The sequence below is a fragment of the Toxorhynchites rutilus genome, chromosome 1, assembly GCF_029784135.1.
Source record: "Toxorhynchites rutilus septentrionalis strain SRP chromosome 1, ASM2978413v1, whole genome shotgun sequence".
NCBI lineage: Eukaryota > Metazoa > Arthropoda > Insecta > Diptera > Culicidae > Toxorhynchites > Toxorhynchites rutilus.
Genome location: NC_073744.1, coordinates 165,308,789 through 165,329,696, shown reverse-complemented (window position 1 = coordinate 165,329,696; position 20,908 = coordinate 165,308,789). Strand labels below are relative to the sequence as shown.

Sequence of the window (20,908 nt, the reverse complement as noted above, 5' to 3'; positions counted from 1 at the left end):
CCCTACCCCCCTCACCGTAGACAATCGTAGACATTTTCGTAACATCTACTCCCCTAAAGTTGTCCACGTGGTGTGTGGATAGTCCCTTACTTGGTGGAAGAAAGTTCAACGCGCTGATATGAATATTTCACACACATACACATCATACTACCATAAAATCCGGTAGATGGCGGCACCGTACCTTCTTTGTCCCGAATTGGTCGTTTTAGAAAGATATTTTTAATCGGGATCAAAGGTATATGGAACAAAGAAGACTAGCAACACTTCTGTGTACAAATTTTGACATTCACCGTCAGCTGTTCGTGTCGCAAACATTCATACGTAAACAAATATAGATGTTCGATTTCTGTTGGAGTATTTATTAACAAATTTACACTTGTTTTTGCTATTATAACAATATAAATACGCTTTTGTACAAACGGACATGGCGATGTCAATTGTCGCGTTCGAGGTATACTACTGTACGAGAGAAACCTTGATTTTACATAATCTTTCTTTGATCTCCCTCAGAATGAGAAGAATCTTCCGCTCAATGAGTTACTTCTGAATGTGAATGAGAATGGCATCAAAAGAAACATTCCTGCCTTGGTAGACAACCAATTTATTTGTCAACTTAGTGTCTATTCGAAAAACTATCATTTTTTTCAGCACGAGAAGTGGAGCGAATCACGCTGCTTTAGCAAATACACACCCTTCCCCATCAAGGGCGGTCTGGTGGAAGAGGGCGCCCAGCTGGACCAGTGGGCCAGCGAAACAGAGTGGTTCGTGAAGGATATGGAGTGGCTGCTAGGGTTGGAACACTTCCGGTGAGTTTCTCTTCGTTACCACCACGCGAACCCCGCCCCTCGGGTAGGATAGGAAGTATTTTGGGTCCAAATCGGCATCTCTGAAAGCGTCCTTCGGGTTGGCAAATTGGAAGTTATATTCTTTAAGCAGTAATGCCAGACCAATTTTGGCTTTCATCTTGGCCATTCTCACGCCGATGCACTGGCGTGGCCCTTCACCGAAGGGATGATATGGTAGCGTCAGCTCGTTGTCATCGAACCGCTCCGGTCGGAATTCGTTCGGGCTCGGGAAGAAATCTGCGTCCCAATGAAATGCGTATATGGGCAAGAGAATGGGGGTTCCCTCCGGAACAACAGTGGTTGTTCCATGGATGGGGTAGGCTTTGGTACAAACCCTGTTCAGGAAGGATGCCGGGGGGTACTTTCGAAGACTTTCGTTCAAGCAGGCTTCTAAATATCTCATGTTAATGATACAATCGTGGGTGATTTCATTGTTAAATTGGCGAAGAGTTCTGTCGATTTCTAGTTGCGCTTTGCGTTGGATGCTTTGATTCTTAGTTAGCTCGTATAGACAAAATGCCATCGCGGATGAAACGGTTTCGTATCCAGCTAAGAAAAACGTAAAAATCGCTGCCGTAATTTCAGTTATCGAGAGGTTCTTGATGCTATTAGTTGAATCAACATCCCACGAATCGCTGCCTGCTACAGCACCAGTATTTCTCACTTGTAGCAGCAATTGAAGGATGTCCTTGCGGGAAATGTGTTACCTTTCCCTGTATTCAACTGTTTGGCGAACGAGATCAATCATAAAATCCTCAACTTCCTGCGAAAACAGCTTCATTCGCGTGTATCGCATCACATTGGGTGCCAAGAAGCTGATGGTCCACCGTAAAAAGCTTCCCACGTTCGATTGCATCACTAATTTCCCGACCCGGTAGAACTCCTCCTCCGGGTTGTGAATGGAATCGATTTCGATTCCGAACGCTACCGATGCGATAGCATCGATTGCATAGCGACTAAACACATCCCGCATCTCCAGGACTTCACCTGCAGCTGCGAAATGCCCGAGGTATCGCTGCAGTGCCTGTCCGGTGGCGAGTTGAATGTGGATCATCTCCCGCAATCGTGCCGGCGTAAAGGCGGGCATCAGTTTCGCCCTCAGCTGTTGCCACCTTTCTCCGGTGAGCGCAAATAGGTGCCCACTTAGCGGATCTCGCTGCTCGTCCACGTAGACACCGTGATCGTTGAAGTGCGCGAAATCTCGCGTCATAATGTCCCGCGCTAGCTGAGTATCGTTGATAACCAAAACCGGTCGGAGGAAGATGTACACTCCCACGAAAGCGGACTGTTGTTTGGTGCGGTTGTACAGCTTGCGGTAGAAATCCGCTGTTGACTGCTGCTGCCGGATGACTGGTCCGAAATCACCGAATGGGAAGTGGTTTCATTTGGCGAATGCCAAGACGGTTCCAGTGGTTGAAGCGATGTTTGATCAAGGCGTAGACAATTGCGCCGATGATTGAGAGTAGTGTGAATAGAAGCAGCATCTTAACGGCGATGTTGTTGAATTGGGAATTAGTTTGAAACTAATGCACATGCATTCGGAGATAATGGTATGGAAGTTGGAAACAGTTATCAGTTACAATTTAGGTCAATATGTGAAAATAGGCGTCGATCATTGCTGCGGATACAGAAACCAATTTCGAAGCATTCCTTTTTATGATCAGCTCAAACTAAGAACATTTTTTTTTATTCAGATAAATTTCAACAATTCGTATTTGTGTTCACATCTGTTTTTTTCTGATTGATTCCCTTTATTTCACGCTTCTACCAACTTGTCTAGTTTCTTCAAATTTCCTTCTGTAATTTTATAACATTTTTTTACACCCTGAACACCCACTACAAATTCACTCATACTACCTATTGTTCACTCAATTTGATTGAAAATATACTTTACAATCGAAAAATCACAAATTCCGGTTTCATTTAAATTTGCAGGAATTTATCCTACGACCACTTCATTCGAAAGATCAATTGTCCAACAGTTATATACTTGTTAATTGTTGACCCGAAAACTTGTCAATATCTTAGAAATTGCTTTGCAAATTGAAATCACACAAATCTGTATATAAAAAAAATCAACAAGGGGCTGTACACAAACCACGGGGACAGAAAAAGCCCTTCCCTCCCCATGGACAAGCATGGACAATGACTATACCTTGTGTGAATTACCGGGCTCCGTCGGGTATGCTACTTTGCCCCGGGATTCGCTAACACATCTTACCTCTGCAATGGCTGTAACAAGAAAGTCGACGATTTTCCGTGTGCCGGGCTCATATGAGCTGTCAGACCGACCGGGAAGGAAACTGATAATGAACTTTTTTGTTTTAAATCACATCAGGATTCATATTTTGTGGCTAAAAATAATTGTTAACATACAAAAATTTGAAGTTTCGATTTTTTTTTTTAAATTTGATGTTTTACAAAGTCAAAAATAATTTTACCATTTTGGACTAATTTTTTAAATTTTCTACATGACTTCTGTTTCATATGAAGAAATTAAAAAAAATACATATACAGGTCGGACTCGATTATCCGGGATTCGATTATCCGGAGTATTTTATTTTTGATTTTCGGAAATTTTGAATAATTTATATAATAATTCCATATTGAATAGCTAATATGAGTAACAAATGAAAAGGCTTGAATACAGTTATTTATGAAAAATGCAAATTCAAGATGGCGGCCACTACAAAATGGCGGATTTTATATTTTCTCAGAACCCCATCAATATTGGTATCAAACGAAAGGGCTTGAATAATAGAGCACAGTTATTTATGAAAAATGCAAACCCGTTATGGCCACCACCACAAGATGGCGCTATATATATATTTTTTCACAACCCCATCAATATGGGTATCAAATGAAAGGGCTTGACTAGTAGAATACAGTTATTTATGAAAAATACAAGTCCAAGATGGCGGGCACTAAAAAATGGCGGATAACATATTGTCTCAGAACCCCATCTATATGGGTATCAAATGAAAAGGCTTGACTAGTAGAACACAGTTTTTTATGAAAAATGCAGATCCAAAATGGCCGCCATCACAAAATGGCGCCATTTTTTTCAAAGCCCCATCAATATGGGTATCAAATGAAAGCGCTCGACTGGTAGAACCAGTGTTGCTAATGGTCACCATCGTATGACTGTTCATGGAGACGTATGTGCTGTGTCATTAATGAACATCATAAAATAAACAGTCAAACAACCGTCGAACTAAAAATGTCATATGACATTTCGGCTTTTTTTCGTCCTATACATTAGATATCCATCGCCCCGTAATTAAACAACAGAGTTCACGGGGAACGCTCACCGCTGAAAACGTTCATTCAACACATTCGCACTTGATAGGGGATGATGATGATGATGTTGAATTAAAGAGGCTTTAAACTTTTCAGTTCATTCGCCTCTAGCCTTGAGAAAGGCCTTGGGTTTTTTTTTAAATCAAATTTCGCGCATGCTTCCTCTGCTCTCGTTTCCGGTAAATCATGTATATAGTGTAATAATTGTACAACATATGCTGGAAGAGAAGTACGTTAGTAATGGGAGGCATATTTGGTCACCTGGTAGTAGAAATAAGAAATAATTATATCAAACACGCTGAAAGAAAATAAAATGAGAAATGATGTCTAGCCCAGGAAGCTGAAAGTGAATTATATGGTAATTAAAAGATGTTAATTGACTTGTGTGCCATCCACGCAAAATTTGAATTCGTATGTCGGAAAAGAGCCTATTTTTACAAAAAATCAACATCTGTGTATTTTGTTGTGAGTGTGTGTGTCTAAGTGTGTGTGTGGGTGTGTTTGGTTTGTGATATCTAACTACATATCTAACTAATTTTTTTTTTGTTTTTTGTTTTTTTTTATATATTTATTAATTTTTTTTATAAATAAAATGTGTGTGACCTAACATATGTAATACGTTGGTAACACATATATTAGCTCACAAGCATTAGGTGTTAGTATGAATGATGTGGTTAAGTCTGTAACATATAGTAAATAATTGTATAGTGGTTAAATAAGCTCCAAAAGATCCGTCTCCTTCAGGAAATGCAGTAATTTGTCCTCCTCCAAGTTATCTCTTGCTAGGGCTGTCCTTGGGTTGTCAGCTATCTGAAACTTAGTTCTCATAAGGTTGTAACGTGGGCAGACAAGTAGAAAATGTTCTACGGTCAGCCTGACGTTACAGGTATTACAAATGGGTGGTTCGGTTTTTTCAACCAAGAACCTGTGCGTTAATTTGGTATGTCCAATACGAAGACGTGTTAGACATACTTGAAAAGATCTTTGGTTTCTATCCATCCAAGGATGGGTAGTGTTTTTAATTTTTCTCAAAAAAGTATCTCTGCAGATGTTCCATTCGTTCTCCCAGCACGTCATCAGAGATGAGTTAACCCATCAGATGGGACGCTTGTGCTCCATAGTTCGGATGTTCTCCCTTCTTTGGCTAGGCGATCAGCCTCTTCGTTACCGCGGATTCCACAGTGACCTGGGATCCAGCAGAAGGTGATATCATTTTGGGCAGTTTTCTCTTCAATTGCGAGTACCCATGGATGTTTGCTACTTCCGCTCTCAAGAGCAAGAAGCGCGCTAGCAGAAACGGTGAAAATAACCGTCTTTCTGTTGTGTTCGCACTTTGATGTAGCGATAAGAAGTGCCGCTAATTCAGCTGAAAATACCGAACAGATACTTGGGAGTTGGAACTTAACTTGCAGGTTATTAGCAGAAATGCCGATACCTACTTGTAAACCATCAAAGGATCCATCTGTAAAGATCTTGTGGTGAAAAAGGTATTTACTGTGGATGTGGTTGTTGAAAATGGCCAAAACTATGCTGCTGTTTTCACCAGCTCGCACAGAGTTTTTAATTGACCAATCAATCTGAGGTTCCCGTTTATACCATGGTCGAAGGTTAATAATGGGAATTGGTGCAATCGTTGGAAGAGTGGTTCGGCATGTATCCTGCAACCAGTTATTCACTCTCACAAGAGAGGATTCAAATGTTGGATGTTTCTCGAGCGTTCGTATCGCGCGCGTGCTGTAGAATCTGTGAGGAACAATTTGAAGGGTAAATTGCCTGACTCAGCGAGTAACGCTTTACTTGGGCTAGTTCTAAAGGCCCCTGATGCTAGTCTTATTATCTTTTGATAGCTAGGCTTCAGTTCTTCAAGCGTTTTCCAGGTGGCACGGCTGAAGAGTTCAATACCGTAAGTAAGTTTGGAATAGACTAAGCTTCTTCCAATGTTGAAGATAGTTTTGCGGGATCCTGTTCGGCTTCGACCGCTTATAACGCTAACTAAGTTAAGGTGGTTTTTAATGTCCGATATTGTACTCTTTATATGTTTATTGAACGTGAGTTTTTTGTCCACCATTACACCGAGAATTCGTGCAGAATTGACTCGTTTGATGGAACTACCGTTCAGAAGATAAGAACGTAGTTTTTTCCTGTGACGCTTATTGTTGCAGCAATGAAGAACTTGAGATTTTTCAGCTGAGATCCTAAATCCCACGGAATTCGCCCAGTTATTAACAGACGAGATTCCTTCCTGAAGTCTTCTTCTTGCTAGTACTGGGAATGAGTTTTTTGAAATTAGCAGAATATCATCTGCGTATAGCAAAGCGTCAATATTTTGGGGTATGGCATCAAATAATGATTGCATCGCTATCAGGAAAAGAGCAACCGATAGCACAGAACCCTGTGGCACTCCATTTTCTTGCAGTTTACTGGTGGAGGTGACTCCTCCGAGAAGAACTTTGAAGCTACGATTTTGTAGAAAACTGCGAATTATCTCGAACAAATTACCTTCGATACCCCATTGATGGAGTTGGTCCAAGATATTATATCTCCAGGTTGTATCGTAGGCTTTGGATATGTCCAACAGAGCGAGTTCCCCGTGAAGGTGGTCTCGCGTGATCACGTGAAGGTGTTGATCAAGTTGGCTGAAATACGTGTTGGTACCATTGCCTTGACGAAAAGCATGTTGTCGAGGATCCAGGAGATGACGTTCTTCAAGGTTCGTCATCAATCTCCGTTTGATCATTCTCTCGAAGACCTTACCTAGACAATTGAGAAGGGTGATGGGACGAAAACTAGTGGCTAGTGGTTTTTTCTCCATCGGTTTAGGGATGGGGATGACTAGCCCTTCCTTCCATGAGTCGGGGAAACATTTGCTAGCCCAAAGGTTATTATAAATTTGGAGCAGCGACGTTTTGACGTGGAAAGGTAAATGTTTTAACATTTGCTGTATTCTATTTCGTCTGGTCCGGCTGATTTGCCTTTGGACTTACTAATGGACCACAACATTTCTTTCATAGAAAACCTGATATTGTAAATATGAGGTTCCCCTGAGTCCGAGGGAAACTCTGTAGTCTCCGCGGCAGTTTTACGAGCTTTGAAGTCGCTTTTGTAGTTGGAGGTGGCAGAAGTATAGCAAAATGGTCAGCTAAATGTTCAGCAATGGTTCCGGGATCATCGGTAGTGGTACCATTGATCATAATGGAATAGCCTCGCGATCTTTTTTTGCCACTGATTGTATTAACCTTGCTCCACAGTTCACTAGAAGTTGTCTGAGGGCAAAAGCTATCAAGAAATTTAAGCCAGCTATTTTGTTTAGCTTCCGCTATAATTTTCCTTGCTCTAGCTCTAGTAGATTGAAAATCAGCTAGGGCAAGTACTTTTGTCTCACTACCGTCCAGTTGTCTTCTAAGCTTCCTTAGCGCTTTTCTTCTGGATTTAATGGCCTGTTTGACATCATTATTCCACCATGGGACTGTCTTCCGGCCGGAGATACCACTTACCCTGTGCAGGTAACAGATGCGAAATGGTTGATTCGAAACCATCACAGTCGGCAAATTGGTACAACCATCTCCTTCGCAGGAGGATTTTTGGATTACTGGTCAGTGTTCGGATGTGAATGGGAAAATGATCACTTCCTCTTAGATCATCATCGACACACCATCTGACTCTGGGCGCAAGGTCCCATGAGGTAATCGTTAAATCAATTGAAGAAGTAGAGCCAGAGTGTTCATCCATACGAATATGTTGGAAGTCGTTCAGTATGATGAGGTTAAGTTGTTCAACGATTTTTAAAATAATTTTACCTCTTAAATTGCATCTTTGGACACCCCATACAGTATGGTAGGCGTTAAAATCACCCATGATTATGAAAGGGTGTGGTAATTGTTGAATGGCATTGTTCATTTCTGCTTCCAAATTACTGTTACTATGCGTTGGGGAAATGTATATAGAAGCAAGGGTTAACCGTAACGGTCCCGTGAGTTGGATTGCGCATATCTGTAACTGTGATGAAATTTGGATGAGGGTATGTGGGAGATGGCTCAAAACAGCGAGGCATACTCCACCTTGTCGTGAGGTAAGTCCCTCACGGAAGTACCACTTGTATTTACCTTGTAGTGAAAGGTTAAAATCGGGTGTAATCTTAGTCACTCTGGCTTCTTGGAATGCAAGTGTTAGTGGGAGATGTTTCTCCTCAGCTAACATTAATTTAATTTCATCCATTGACCTACTAAGCCCACGCAAATTTCATTGAATGGCAAGTTTTCGGTTGGATGTTGAATTTTGGACAACAGGTGTACTGTTTTTGTGTGGAGCGTTGAATTTTAAGAAATGTTATGGAGGCTCTTGAAGGGTTTAATTAATTTGGAAGGAGGTATATCAGAAATTATTTTGACTGTTTGTTACCTTTGGAAGTCTTGGTCTTCAGTCTAGGGTCAAATTTTAAATAATTTGGTATTGTTCGATTCGTATTGGGTACTGTTTTGTATGAAGTGGATGGTTGAGGGTCGGCCTGTTGTGGGGCGGCCGGTTGAGAGATTTCTGGTTGTTGGTTTTTATATCTTTTCTTTGTTTTATCATTAACGCGGAAATTTTCATCTTCAGATGATTTCAAATCATCTGAAGTTGAATTTTTGATTTTACGTTTATTTAATTTTGCTGATTCAGTTTCCATGGGAATTTCTGGATCAGTTTCGGAATCGGAAGTGGAGATGGTATATTCAGTGTCTGGCTGGTTAACTATCGGTGTGGAAACCGTTTGGATGATTGGGGTAGGGTTGGGCTGCGTGCAGTTGCACTTACAGCGATTGCATCCCGTGCTTTGGATTAAGTTAAGTCTCTCTTGGACTTTGCTTGCGTACGAGGATCCATTTACTTTGGTCTGGTAGCTTTGTTTGGCTTCCTTGTAAGATATTCCTTGGTCTACCCTCACTTTAGTAATATTGTTCTCTGCAACCCATGCAGGGCATTTTCTATTCGTAGAAGGGTGGTTGCCACTGCAATTTACGCAGAAGGCAGGAGCGTTGCAAATGAAGTTCTTGGCTGTTTCTTCATTGCCTAGTTCTGGGTGTGCTTGTCCACAGTTTCGGCATAATTGGATCTTGGTCCTACATTTTTTTGAAGTATGCCCGAATTTGTAGCAGCCGAAGCACTGCATCGGATTCGGATAAAAATTGCGCGTGGGGGCGCGGATGAAGCCAAAGTTAATATATTCCGGAATTACAGTACCACTGATGGTCAAAATCAGGGTTGGAGTTGGAATTAATTCCTTCTTGGTTGGGTCCATACGAGAAATTCGTTTGATAGCAATAACTTTTTGGTCAGCAAGCTCTTTTAAAAGTACAGCTTCTGCCATATCAATCACATCCCTACAGGATACCACGCATTTGCGCTGGTTCAAGGTAGGGTGAAAATTAATCTCCACAGGGGTCTTGTCAATTAAAGACTTAATACCCAGGAGTGCATCCACATATTCTTTGTTACGAATATGGATCACATATTGAAGGTTATTGTTCTCATCGCGCTGTGGTCTCGCGTCCTTGAAATCGCGATCCGTAACAGCTTGGATGGTTTTGGAAACAACGAAAGGGTTTGATGGTAGAGTATTCTTGCCAGTTGCTTTGAGCAATAAAATTTGGAGCTCCCCACATAAGGGGTCGGCCCAGAGAGGAGAGGTGCGTGTGGTGGGCACGCTATTATAAAGGTTTGTTGACTTACCGGCACTGCTGGAAGCCATGGTAGAGGCTGGCTATACCCGGGAGGTACAGCCAGGGAGGTAGATGTAGAGATACACACTAAAAATGGCACTAATGCAGAATAAAAAAAAATAAAAGGCTCAAAAGTTTCGGAGCTTGTTTCAAAAAAGTTTTTAAATTTCACTAGAAACACTGCTTTCAATGCAATGAAACACTACTATAAAGTCTATGAGGTTTAAAGAAAAACTGTTATAAATATCACTAACACTATGTACTGCTGCTGGGGGGGTGCGCCCCCGCACCGGAAAAACGGTAGTGTGGGTACACCACCACTCTGCAATCCAGGATCAAAACACCAGCTGAAAATAAAAACCACCACCAGAGATAAGTAACCAGTAATAATAATGTGGGGTATATATAAGTGAGCTGCAAAAAACGCGTCAAAAACAGGGACCGACGCTAGGGGCAGTGAAAACTGCCGGTATCGAAAGCCACCAACCGTCTAGGCTGTTCGGTGGCCTCCTCCTTGTCCTCGTCTTGTACACCTGCGAGAAAAACTTTATTTAGGACTGCTTAGAGCCTCAAGGAATTTCCTTTAGCATAGAACCAGTTGTGTGAGGAGAAAACTTCTATTTTCGCTACTCTTTTCAAAGGGGCGCTAAAAAAGACGGGTGGGTAATGTCGGGGACATAACCGGAGTGACGTAGGACTATACAAAGGGGACAACTTTTATACTCTAGCGGTACACACTCACAGGATAGAGACAAATCGGCAGACTCAGCCAAAGGGGCGGGTCCAACGAGACGAACGAATGAGCGTTAAAAGGGAGCGATGGCAAAAAAATACATTCATTACGATTTGTTCGCTCGTTGGATTCACATACAGACTAAAAAGGGTCCTTTTCAGGATCACAAAAAGTCTAAAGAGTTTATTGTTTTGTTATTACTCGATATCCCCATCTTGTTCGGCTAAATCTTCCTGTTTAGCGATTTGTTGTCACTCGCCACAGTTTTCACAGTTGGAAAATTTCTTCCCATCCAGCTTGTGACATATTTTACAGTAAATTACATTCAATGGCACGTCGCATTACCACCACTCAGTGCCGGATTGGAGGTAATTTTAACCTGTAATTGAACATTTGCGATGACAGTGGTACAGTGTCGACTTTCAATGTGGGGTCATAATTTGGATCTCTATGTTTACAAAAATGTCCAACTAAATAAGTCGCATTACATGTCCGTCCAATTAGCTAAATGTCGAACTAATTGTAGATTACTGTACTTTAAATCTGGAAACAATTTAAGAATTGGTGAAAATTGAATAATCAGGAAAGTCCCCAACTATCAATAAGCTCAGAACAACTGCCAAATTCACATACTCATCAAATCCTGGTAAACAAATTATGAAAACATCAATTTGTGTTTTATTATTATTTTGGATAATGTTTTAGAAAGCATTGAACTTTATTTCCTAAACTCTTTTTTGGAAGGTTTAATGGCCCTGAAAAGCGCCTTGTTTTAGGGAATGGTTCCAATTTAGAAAACTTAGTACTCGTGGTTCTGAAAAAAACCATTTCGAACGCCCTCGATGCCGCCTTGTTCTGGATTTGCCGCCAAAGCAGTTTGTATAAAGAACAAACTTTTTTCTTCTGCTACCTGATGCCGTTTTGCGATTGCGTTTGCCACTCGCCATTCGCTGCAACTGCCTGTTGTCTTGATGTCCGCCGAACCGAATGTGTTCTGTTCCGTATGCAGGTTTTCTTATCGTCGCGAGCAGCTTTGCCAGCTAACTCGATAACTTCGGCGGCCGAAACTATATAACGCCGGCTAGGTGGACTGGTACACAGGTACTAACGCGCTCGACCTAGCAACCTTTTCCGGTGCAATTGGCGGATACACCCACGGGAAATTGCAGACCACCACGGTTCGAGCGGGATTTTGACTTTCCCTTCTCTTTTCCTCCTTTGTTGAGTACACGATGCCGATGCCGTACAACCACACGGGTTTAAGGTTTGAAAGAAAATAAGATATTTTTTTGGGGTCCGTGTGTTTTATACTCCAGCGGTACACACTCACAGGATAGAGACAAATCGGCAGACTCAGCCAAAGGGGCGGGTCCAACGAGACGAACGAATGAGCGTTAAAAGGGAGCAATGGCAAAAAAATACATTCATTACGATTTATTCGCTCGTTGGATTCACATACAGACTAAAAAGGGTCCTTTTCAGGATCACAAAAAGTCTAAAGAGTTTATTGTTTTGTTATTACTCGATATCCCCATCTTGTTCGGCTAAATCTTCCTGTTTAGCGATTTGTTGTCACTCGCCACAGTTTTCACAGTTGGAAAATTTCTTCCCATCCAGCTTGTGACATATTTTACAGTAAATTACATTCAATGGCACGTCGCATTACCACCACTCAGTGCCGGATTGGAGGTAATTTTAACCTGTAATTGAACATTTGCGATGACAGTGGTACAGTGTCGACTTTCAATGTGGGGTCATAATTTGGATCTCTATGCTTACAAAAATGTCCAACTAAATAAGTCGCATTACATGTCCGTCCAATTAGCTAAATGTCGAACTAATTGTAGATTACTGTACTTTAAATCTGGAAACAATTTAAGAATTGGTGAAAATTGAATAATCAGGAAAGTCCCCAACTATCAATAAGCTCAGAACAACTGCCAAATTCACATACTCATCAGATCCTGGCAAACAAATTATGAAAACATCAATTTGTGTTTTATTATTATTTTGGATAATGTTTTAGAAAGCATTGAACTTTATTTCCTAAACTCTTTTTTGGAATGTTTAATGGCCCTGAAAAGCGCCTTGTTTTATGGAATGGTTTCAATTTAGAAAACTTAGTACTCGTGGTTTTGAAAAAAACCATTTCGAACGCCCTCGATGCCGCCTTGTTCTGGATTTGCCACCAAAGCAGTTTGTATAAAGAATAAACTTTTTTCTTCTGCTACCTGATGCCGTTTTGCGATTGCGTTTGCCACTCGCCACTCGCTGCAACTGCCTGTTGTCTTGATGTCCACCGAACCGAATGTGTTCTGTTCCGAATGCAGGTTTTCTTATCGTCGCGAGCAGCTTTGCCAGCTAACTCGATCACTTCGGCGGCCGAAGCTATATAACGCCGGCTAGGTGGACTGGTGCACCTAGCTACCTAGCTACCCTTGCGGGGAACTCCAGATCAACACGAGCGGGAACTCCAGATCAAGGTTCGAGCGGGATTATGCCTTTCCCTTCACTTTTCCTCCTTTGCCATATCCAACCATGGCTGCTTGTGTTGGTTTGTTGATGTGAGGTGATGCGAAACGATGTGGTGTACGGTTCGGATGAGAACGATCGTTACGGCAGCGGAGAGGGGATTTTTAAGCTGACTGGCTGGCTCGAGAATTACGCATGTGTGAGACTGCGACCAATGTTTCCCTCATTTTTTTCTTTTTCCTTTCCAATCGTGCTTCATTCTATTTCGCTGCTGCTCTGGTTGCCCGTTTTGGTCGGTACGATTTGAGGAGCACAAAATGGACCAATCAAAAATGGGCACATAGTGTATTTGGACAATGCTTGATATTTCACAATTATTTATCTCAAGAAAAATGAAATGTTATTCGTTACGATAGATGCGTAGATATATTTCCTATCAATTGATGCAAAAACCTTTGCGATCTATTGAGAAATGCTCGAGTTATAAGCGTTCCAAATCTTGCATTTTTTCCTACTTGTTCAGTGCCTAGATTTCCATTTCACCCTCTATATCTTCCGGTTAGACGTAGTCCTACGTCAAAACATGACCGTCTCGGTTGAATGTCAGAAGCACCGTGCTGATAGGGGAGATTTCGACGGTTGCTTTGATATAGCAATCCGTCTGAATACCATCCATCGTGTATGGATGTGTGAGTGAGCAGGTGGATGGATATGTGCAGCTACGCTTGAATGCAGAATAAAGGGAGAAAAAGAATGCACACCACTGCAGTTTTAATGTCAAATGACATTAAAACTACAGTCATATTAGCCGGAATTGAGGGATGGTTATGAGCACGAATGGTAGAATGGAAATAGCATATTTTCATCGCTCTTCTGGGTACGGTCGACAGAAAGAGAAAACATATAAACGTTCAACTGATAGTCGTGTTTGCGGCTGTGCGTTTATTTCTGATGTGACCGAGCTTGGCTACATTCGCAATACATATTGAGCCGTAACTCTTGAGCAAGGGCAGTATGTGATGGTTGAGAGAAATGTCGACCGTTTACAACACTGGGTAGAACACAGTAGATCATGAAAATCCAAATCCTAGATGACCGCAGTTTTCAAATAAACAATTACTTTTCAATGGTTCCATTCAGCTTGCCCTGTTTGTATGTATGTTTGAGTGTTTGTAGGGCTGTCCCACGTTAATAGAAAATTGACCCCGTTCCTGTTGACTGATTGATTTGAAATTTGGAACATACCTTTAATTCTACTGTCATAATAAAACTGCGTATACCATGATCTTTAAACATTCAATTTGGCCGCCGCTAAAAATGGCTGAATGGCTTGACATGGTGGGTACACTACACTATGAACAACATAAATTCGGAAAGGTCGCCGCCACAAAATTTTTTACTATGTATTTATTGCAATCCCCTCAATATAAAATAACTAACTAATAAAATAACTTACTAAAAAATAGAAAATAAAATAAGTGAAAGAAACTTTTTTAGTTAAACGGTTTAATGTACTAAAAGCTAGAAAATAATTAGGTAAGTAGCAGTTAGTAGTTATCACATCCGTTCCTTCATTAATCTAGGACAATTATGAGACTAAAATAAAATCGTGGGGTATATGATCCAACTGTGGACAGTAAAAATCCAACGTTTATTTCATTCCTAATTTTCTCCGGAATATTTTCATGATGTACTGTATTCTATTAGTCAAATCATTTCATTTGATACCGATATTGAGGAGATTGCAAAATATACATAGTCGACCATTTAGTGGCGGCGACCTTTTTAAATTTATGTTGTTTATTATGTTTCGTGTTCTCCAAGGCAAATCATTCAGCCATTTTTAGCGACGGCCAAATTATTTTTTTCAAGATCATGGGATACGGAGTTTTATAATAACAGTAGAATTAAAGGTGTCTCCCAAATTTTAGATCAATCAGTCAACAGGAACGGGGTCAATTTTCTGTTAATGTGGGACAACCCTACAAACATTCAAAGATACATAAAAACAGGTTAAGCTGAATGAAATATTTTAAAAACGTAATCAGTTGTTTGGGGACTGCGGCCATCTTGAAATTGATTTTTTCATGATCTGCTATGTTCTACGCTTAGTTTGAGTTTCTATGCCAAGAAACACGCCTTGAATGTACTCTGAGTGACAAGTTCTAAAATATGTGTGAGAACAAGGCAGGTAAGAAGAAATTTGTTGATGAAAAATCCACCGGCTGTTCTGGAAAGTTTGCGAAACGCTATCGCGAGGAACGCCGTCAAAGCCTTTGCTATTACCAGATCAAAACGCAATGCATTTTCATGAATTACAACACGTGTGTTCAAACAAAAAAAAAAGGATGTCTTTCATCAGCTTTATTACAACATTACACGCATTCTATCCCACACGTTGTTGGATGTATTCGTCTTCTTCATAACTTCATAAAGGTAAAATAACTTCATAACGGTAAAATAATGAAACTTCGTTTGTTTCTATGAACGTGGGGGAGCGCACATGGAAATATAACTTTCATCCGTCTTTTTCACAAATATTCACTCCACGCTAACACATTACCCTCATATTCAGCGGGATCTCTACAAAAATTTACGTTTTTAATTGATAAATTGCTTCCTGAAAATAGCATTTTTACATGGATGCGGTGGGCAATCAAAGATAAACACAACGACTGACGTCACTATTTGCAAAATAGTTATGGCAGCGCATGCTGTGTCGCTCGAAACTCGACCATCTTCATTACCTTTTTTCCAGGACATTGGGGGCAATACTACAAACACTCAAACATACATACAAACAGGGCAAGCTGAATGAAACCATTTAAAAGTAATCAGTTATTTGCGAACTGTGGCCATCTTGGATTTGAATTTTTCATGATCTGCTATGTTCTACTAGTCGAGCACTTTCATTTGATACCCATATTGATGTGGTTTTGAAAATATATATATATATATATATATATATATATATATATATATTTGCCACTTTGTGGTGGCGGCCATTTTGGATTTGCATTTTTCATAAATAACTGTATTCTACTAGTCAAGCCCTTTCATTTGATACCCAGATTGATGAGGTTCTGAGAAAAAATGTAATCCACCATTTTGTTGTGGCGGCCATTTTGGATTTGCAGTTTTCATAAATAACTGTATCCTACTAGTCAAGCCCTTCCATTTGATACCCATATTGGCTATTCAATATGGAATTATTATACAAATTATTCAAAATTTCCGAAAATCAAAAATAAAATACTCCGGATAATCGAGTCTAAAATTTCGGATAATCGAGTCAGAGAAATCAGCGCATGTGTATACAGGTCGGACTCGATTATCCGTCCGACCTGTATACACATGCGCTGATTTCTCTGTTGTGTTGTTTTTCTTCACACAAGCGTATACGGTTTGTATAGATGTAGCGCTGTTGATTTCATGCTTTGCTTTGAACGAGCGAAGACAAAACAGGCGCTAGAATTTGAGGTGTGTATAAAAAGAGGCGCGCATCACACAAGTGAGAAGCACAAGTATCTGAATTCTGCGCCGTGTTTATGAGTTTTGTACACTTCGTACCAAGAGAGAATACGTGTTTCTTATGAAAGTGCGCTGATGAAAATGGAACTCAAGTGCAGCGCAACGTATGTTTTTTGAAGACTGATGATCGTTGCCGAACCAGTATATATATATATATATATATATATATATATATATATACTTTCAAAATTTCCGCGAAAGTGCGTTCAAACCGTACCTTCAAAGAGCGCTTCTGTTTATCCCATCGACTCTTGTATGTTTCACATTTGGAGAGCACGTCAGGAGCTCCCCCGCAATATGGACACTTTTTCAGTCGCACTGCAGGGTTCGCCCACATATTGCTCCGCAAGTGGCACAGCATTCTTTATTGGCACAGAATGCAGCCGGGGCAACCGAAGTCGCGTGGGTAACCTCAATTTCTCCATCATCACGTAGTAAGGGAGAGTGAAAGTGACTCGAAACGAGTCGGATTTAGTTTGAATTCCTTAATGGGGAGCTGTTCCGAACTGGTGGCAGTCCAAGTACTTAACAGTCACCATGGACAATTGTATAAAATGCCAAGCACCTTTACTCGTAAGGAATTCGCACGTAAGCCCCCCTTTCGTTTACCACACCCTCAATTTCGACTACGTGAGAGGGAATGTAAACCTGATACTCAATTGTAAAATTCTGGCTTTGTGTGCTTCTGATCAGTCACGATAACTCGCAATTTGTTCGGGCTAATGGCGATATATCTTGCCAGATCTTCCGCGGTTTGCATGACTTCAGAGATTTTCCTTAGAGTATAGGTTTGAAGAAAACATTCCATGGGCCAGTTCCAGCAGCATCTTCTGGATAGATCTTGACACGGGGAGGGATCACAACAGAAGGCGAGGAGGGGGGTGTAGGCGAGATTGAAGGTAAGATGGTGGAAGATAAGTGGAAGGGTGGAAGTGTAAGGGTGTAGGGGGAGGGTTGAGGTTTGTGAATTTTTTAGACGGGGGTTTGGTAAGGTTAGCTGACTCGTTCCCGGGAGAAATATCTTCCGAAGTAGAACCGTGCTTGAGTGTCTTCGCTGTTCCTTTTTAACAACTAGGGAGGTATTAGTGTCAGAGATCTCCATTTCCGGAAATCACCAATCCTCTGCCATATTTAAAATGGCACAATATTTTTATTGATGTCTATATTCCGTTCCTATTTGTACAGATTCTGGTCAACCCTAGTCCACAACGCGGGTGCCATCGAGAGCGTTATCTCGTTTACACAATCAGCCATTCCATATTACCTCTCGGGGGTGGTGCGCAGCTCTCCGAACGTGTTTCCACTCTACTCGGCAGCTCTTCGCAGGGTTCTCCAGGTCATCTGTCGTATGATTACGCAACATGAGTCGGACCAGTGCTGGATTGGGAAGGAGTATATGGGCGAACTTCTGTACAAACACTATCTTATTTCGATTCCCTTGCTGTTCGATCTGCTGCCAGTCTACGGAAGGGAGAATAAACACGTGCTGACGCTGATGCTGCAGACAGTGTTCAAACTTCAGCCGAAATATCGACAGGATCTCCGGGTGGCGCTGCAGTACCTGCAGAGCGTGAGTCTTCTTTCTTCTTTCTTTGTTTTTAAGAGGCTTTAAACTTTGCAGTTCATTCGCCTCTATAGAGCGTGAGTGTTCTGCGTTTATTACCAATTCAATATTTCACACATTTGACCCACTCTTCCAGACATTCAAAACGATCCAGCTTCAGATCGAAACGGATCGCATCGATGGGAACGTGGCCACTGTGGGTACTCTGAACGACCTCGCCGTGTACACCCTGGACTGCTGCTCCACCCTCTCACTTCTGGTCGAACTCTATCCCGAGGTGCGCCCACTCTGCTCCGAACTTGGGTTCGAACCGTCAATTACCAATTTCTACGACAACACAATCGTACTGCTGTATAGAAACATCTTCGCCAAGGACAACGAATCACCCTATCTGGGCTACCTAAACTCCGCCCGCATGGAGTTGCTGCTAGCCTTCCGCAGCATCGTCAACCTTCAGCTGGAAACGATTCTGGACAATCCGAATGACAGCCTTCTGCCTGCTGATAAGTTTCTCTGCATACTCACCGAATGCCTGTCCGATCCGACATTCGTGAAGGACTACCAACGGCATTACCCGGTGGAGCGTGATTTGGACATCCTCAAACAAGCCTGTCCCGGATTGGATTTTTTCAAGCTGGATTTTGTTCAGAATGCCTATTGCGGCGGGGAAGAGAGCGCACTCACCAATGGCCACTGTGAAGAGACCATCATCCCAGAAGAGAATGAAGGTTTCGGAGAGGCCACTGGGGGAGCCGTGGAAGAACAGTCACCTGGTCCCAGCACTGTCTCCGCCCAACCTCTGTCCGAGGAGCAAAAAATAGAGGAGCAGGTTCAGAAGGTACTGGATGTTCTGCCACATCTGGGCGGTGGTTACGTGCGGAAGATTTTAAGTCGCTACGATGGGGTTGAGCAAGCGATTGCTGCGGTTCTGGAAGGGAATCTTCCGCCGGATCTGGCAGAGGCCGATCCCACCGAACCTTTCATTCCAGCAGATAAACTGGATAGTTTCTTCCTGGAGACAGGAATTCAACGCCTAAATGTTTACGACGGGGACGAATTCGACGTGATGGTTCACGACACGGTCAAGGGAGTGATCAAGAAGGGGAAGGGAATGCCGGGGGGAGCGAAGAATTTGCAGCAAATGCTGGACGACAAGAGTCACGTGAAGGAGATGAAAAATCGCTACCAGGAGTACACGAACGTTTGCGACGATTACGATGACGAGTATGACGACAGTTACGATGCGATGGCGGATAGCGAGTCGAAAAAGATTCGCCTGACGGCGGAAATGAGGAACGCGCTGGTCGATGAACTGGATGACGACGAGGAGGAACCAGAAGACGAAGCACCGGTGGGAGCACCGGAGAAGAAACCGCTAGATTTCTGCGAAAATCCGGAGGTTGTTCGACAGCGGTATGAAGAGCGGAGAAGAAGTAAGTTCCCTCCCAGGCAAAGTGGAAAACCCTCGGAAAAGGATGTAGTCGGGAAACCAAAGGGCCAAGGGCAGGACACATCTGTTTTGCAGAATCGGAAGCACAAGGGCGAAAACAAGGCAAGCCGCGCGAATCACAATCGGAAGCAGGGTGCCACCTTCAAGAGAAATAAAGGCATGATTCCGTCGTAAAATGAGTAACTTGGCGTATGACCTTGTGTTATTTGGAAATAAATAAATAAAATAAATCAATTTCTTCAGATTTTAGTGTAAAAAAAAACATTTCCCAAATCCGCGCTTCCTTCTATTATAGTGAAGTTATATTTGGTTATTATTTGCCGGTTTATATTTCGCAAAATAACCGATTTAGGATCTTTAATGAATTTAGATCCAAATGTCTACACAGTTTAATTTAACAAGTTTACAAAATATCGAGTTTGCTTACGTGTTTTCAAATTTTCAGAAACCCTCTATCGAAGAAAACCTCTGTATAAATTAAATAGAATTTTTAAAAAAATGTAAGGGGTTGTATCTAGGACACGCAAATTTTAGACGTGGAACTACGTAATTATATTATGCAATCCACTTGTTTACCACTTAGAATATTATTTTAGAATGCATCGAAATTTTTGTAATAGATTATGTTCTTCGTTACAAATAAATTTGGTGAACGTCCTTCTACGTTTGATATGATGCCTAGGACTACCAAAATATGTAAACGGAAGAATTGTCAAACGATCATTGTATGCTACATTTCCCTCTGAAATTATCGCACATCTCATGTTTACGTAGTTTTCGAACCGCGAAAGTTCATTCACCTCTAGTATCTGAAATGACGATTTTCCCAGGCTTCTCAGTTTAAAAATACGTTTTATGGAAACATATTTCGGTCTGCACAACGACAAGCGAGTACAAGAAGAACTCAACACCAAAAAATACCCCCGACTTGCATGTATTTGCAAAGCGGATTCCCCCAGGCACATTGACTTTGAAGTCTGTTTTGGGGAAACCGCAAATCGGGCCAATCAAGACGATAAGGCTTGACATTTTACAGTTATTCAATTGTTTATCTCATGAAAAATTATATTTTATTGATTGTGATAGACGTGTAGAAATATTTCCTATCATTTGACGCAAACATCATTCCGATCTGTTCAGAAATGTTCGAGTTATAAGCATTCGAAATACGGGCAGGGTTAGCACACAAATCGGCAGAACAAATGTATGGTAAAAAAGGAAGTTCTTCCAGTTTTCATGAATTTAAACCGTTTAGAGATTAGCGATTAGCTGTTTTCTGATTTGGCACCCTTCCTGAAAGACGAAGTTCTACGT

At 41.5% G+C, this 20,908-nt stretch overlaps 1 protein-coding gene across 1 annotated transcript; it reads left to right on the top strand.

Moving 5' to 3' along the window:
- The first annotated feature begins 301 nt into the window (after positions 1–301).
- On the top strand, positions 302–19,800 carry LOC129762966 (activating signal cointegrator 1 complex subunit 2). Its single transcript, XM_055761604.1, has 5 exons — positions 302–451; positions 511–588; positions 649–806; positions 17,766–18,150; positions 18,281–19,800. Exons 1-5 carry the CDS (start codon positions 425–427, stop codon positions 19,766–19,768), a joined length of 2,136 nt encoding a protein of 711 aa, XP_055617579.1. The 5' UTR covers positions 302–424; the 3' UTR covers positions 19,769–19,800.
- The last annotated feature ends 1,108 nt before the right edge of the window (positions 19,801–20,908 follow it).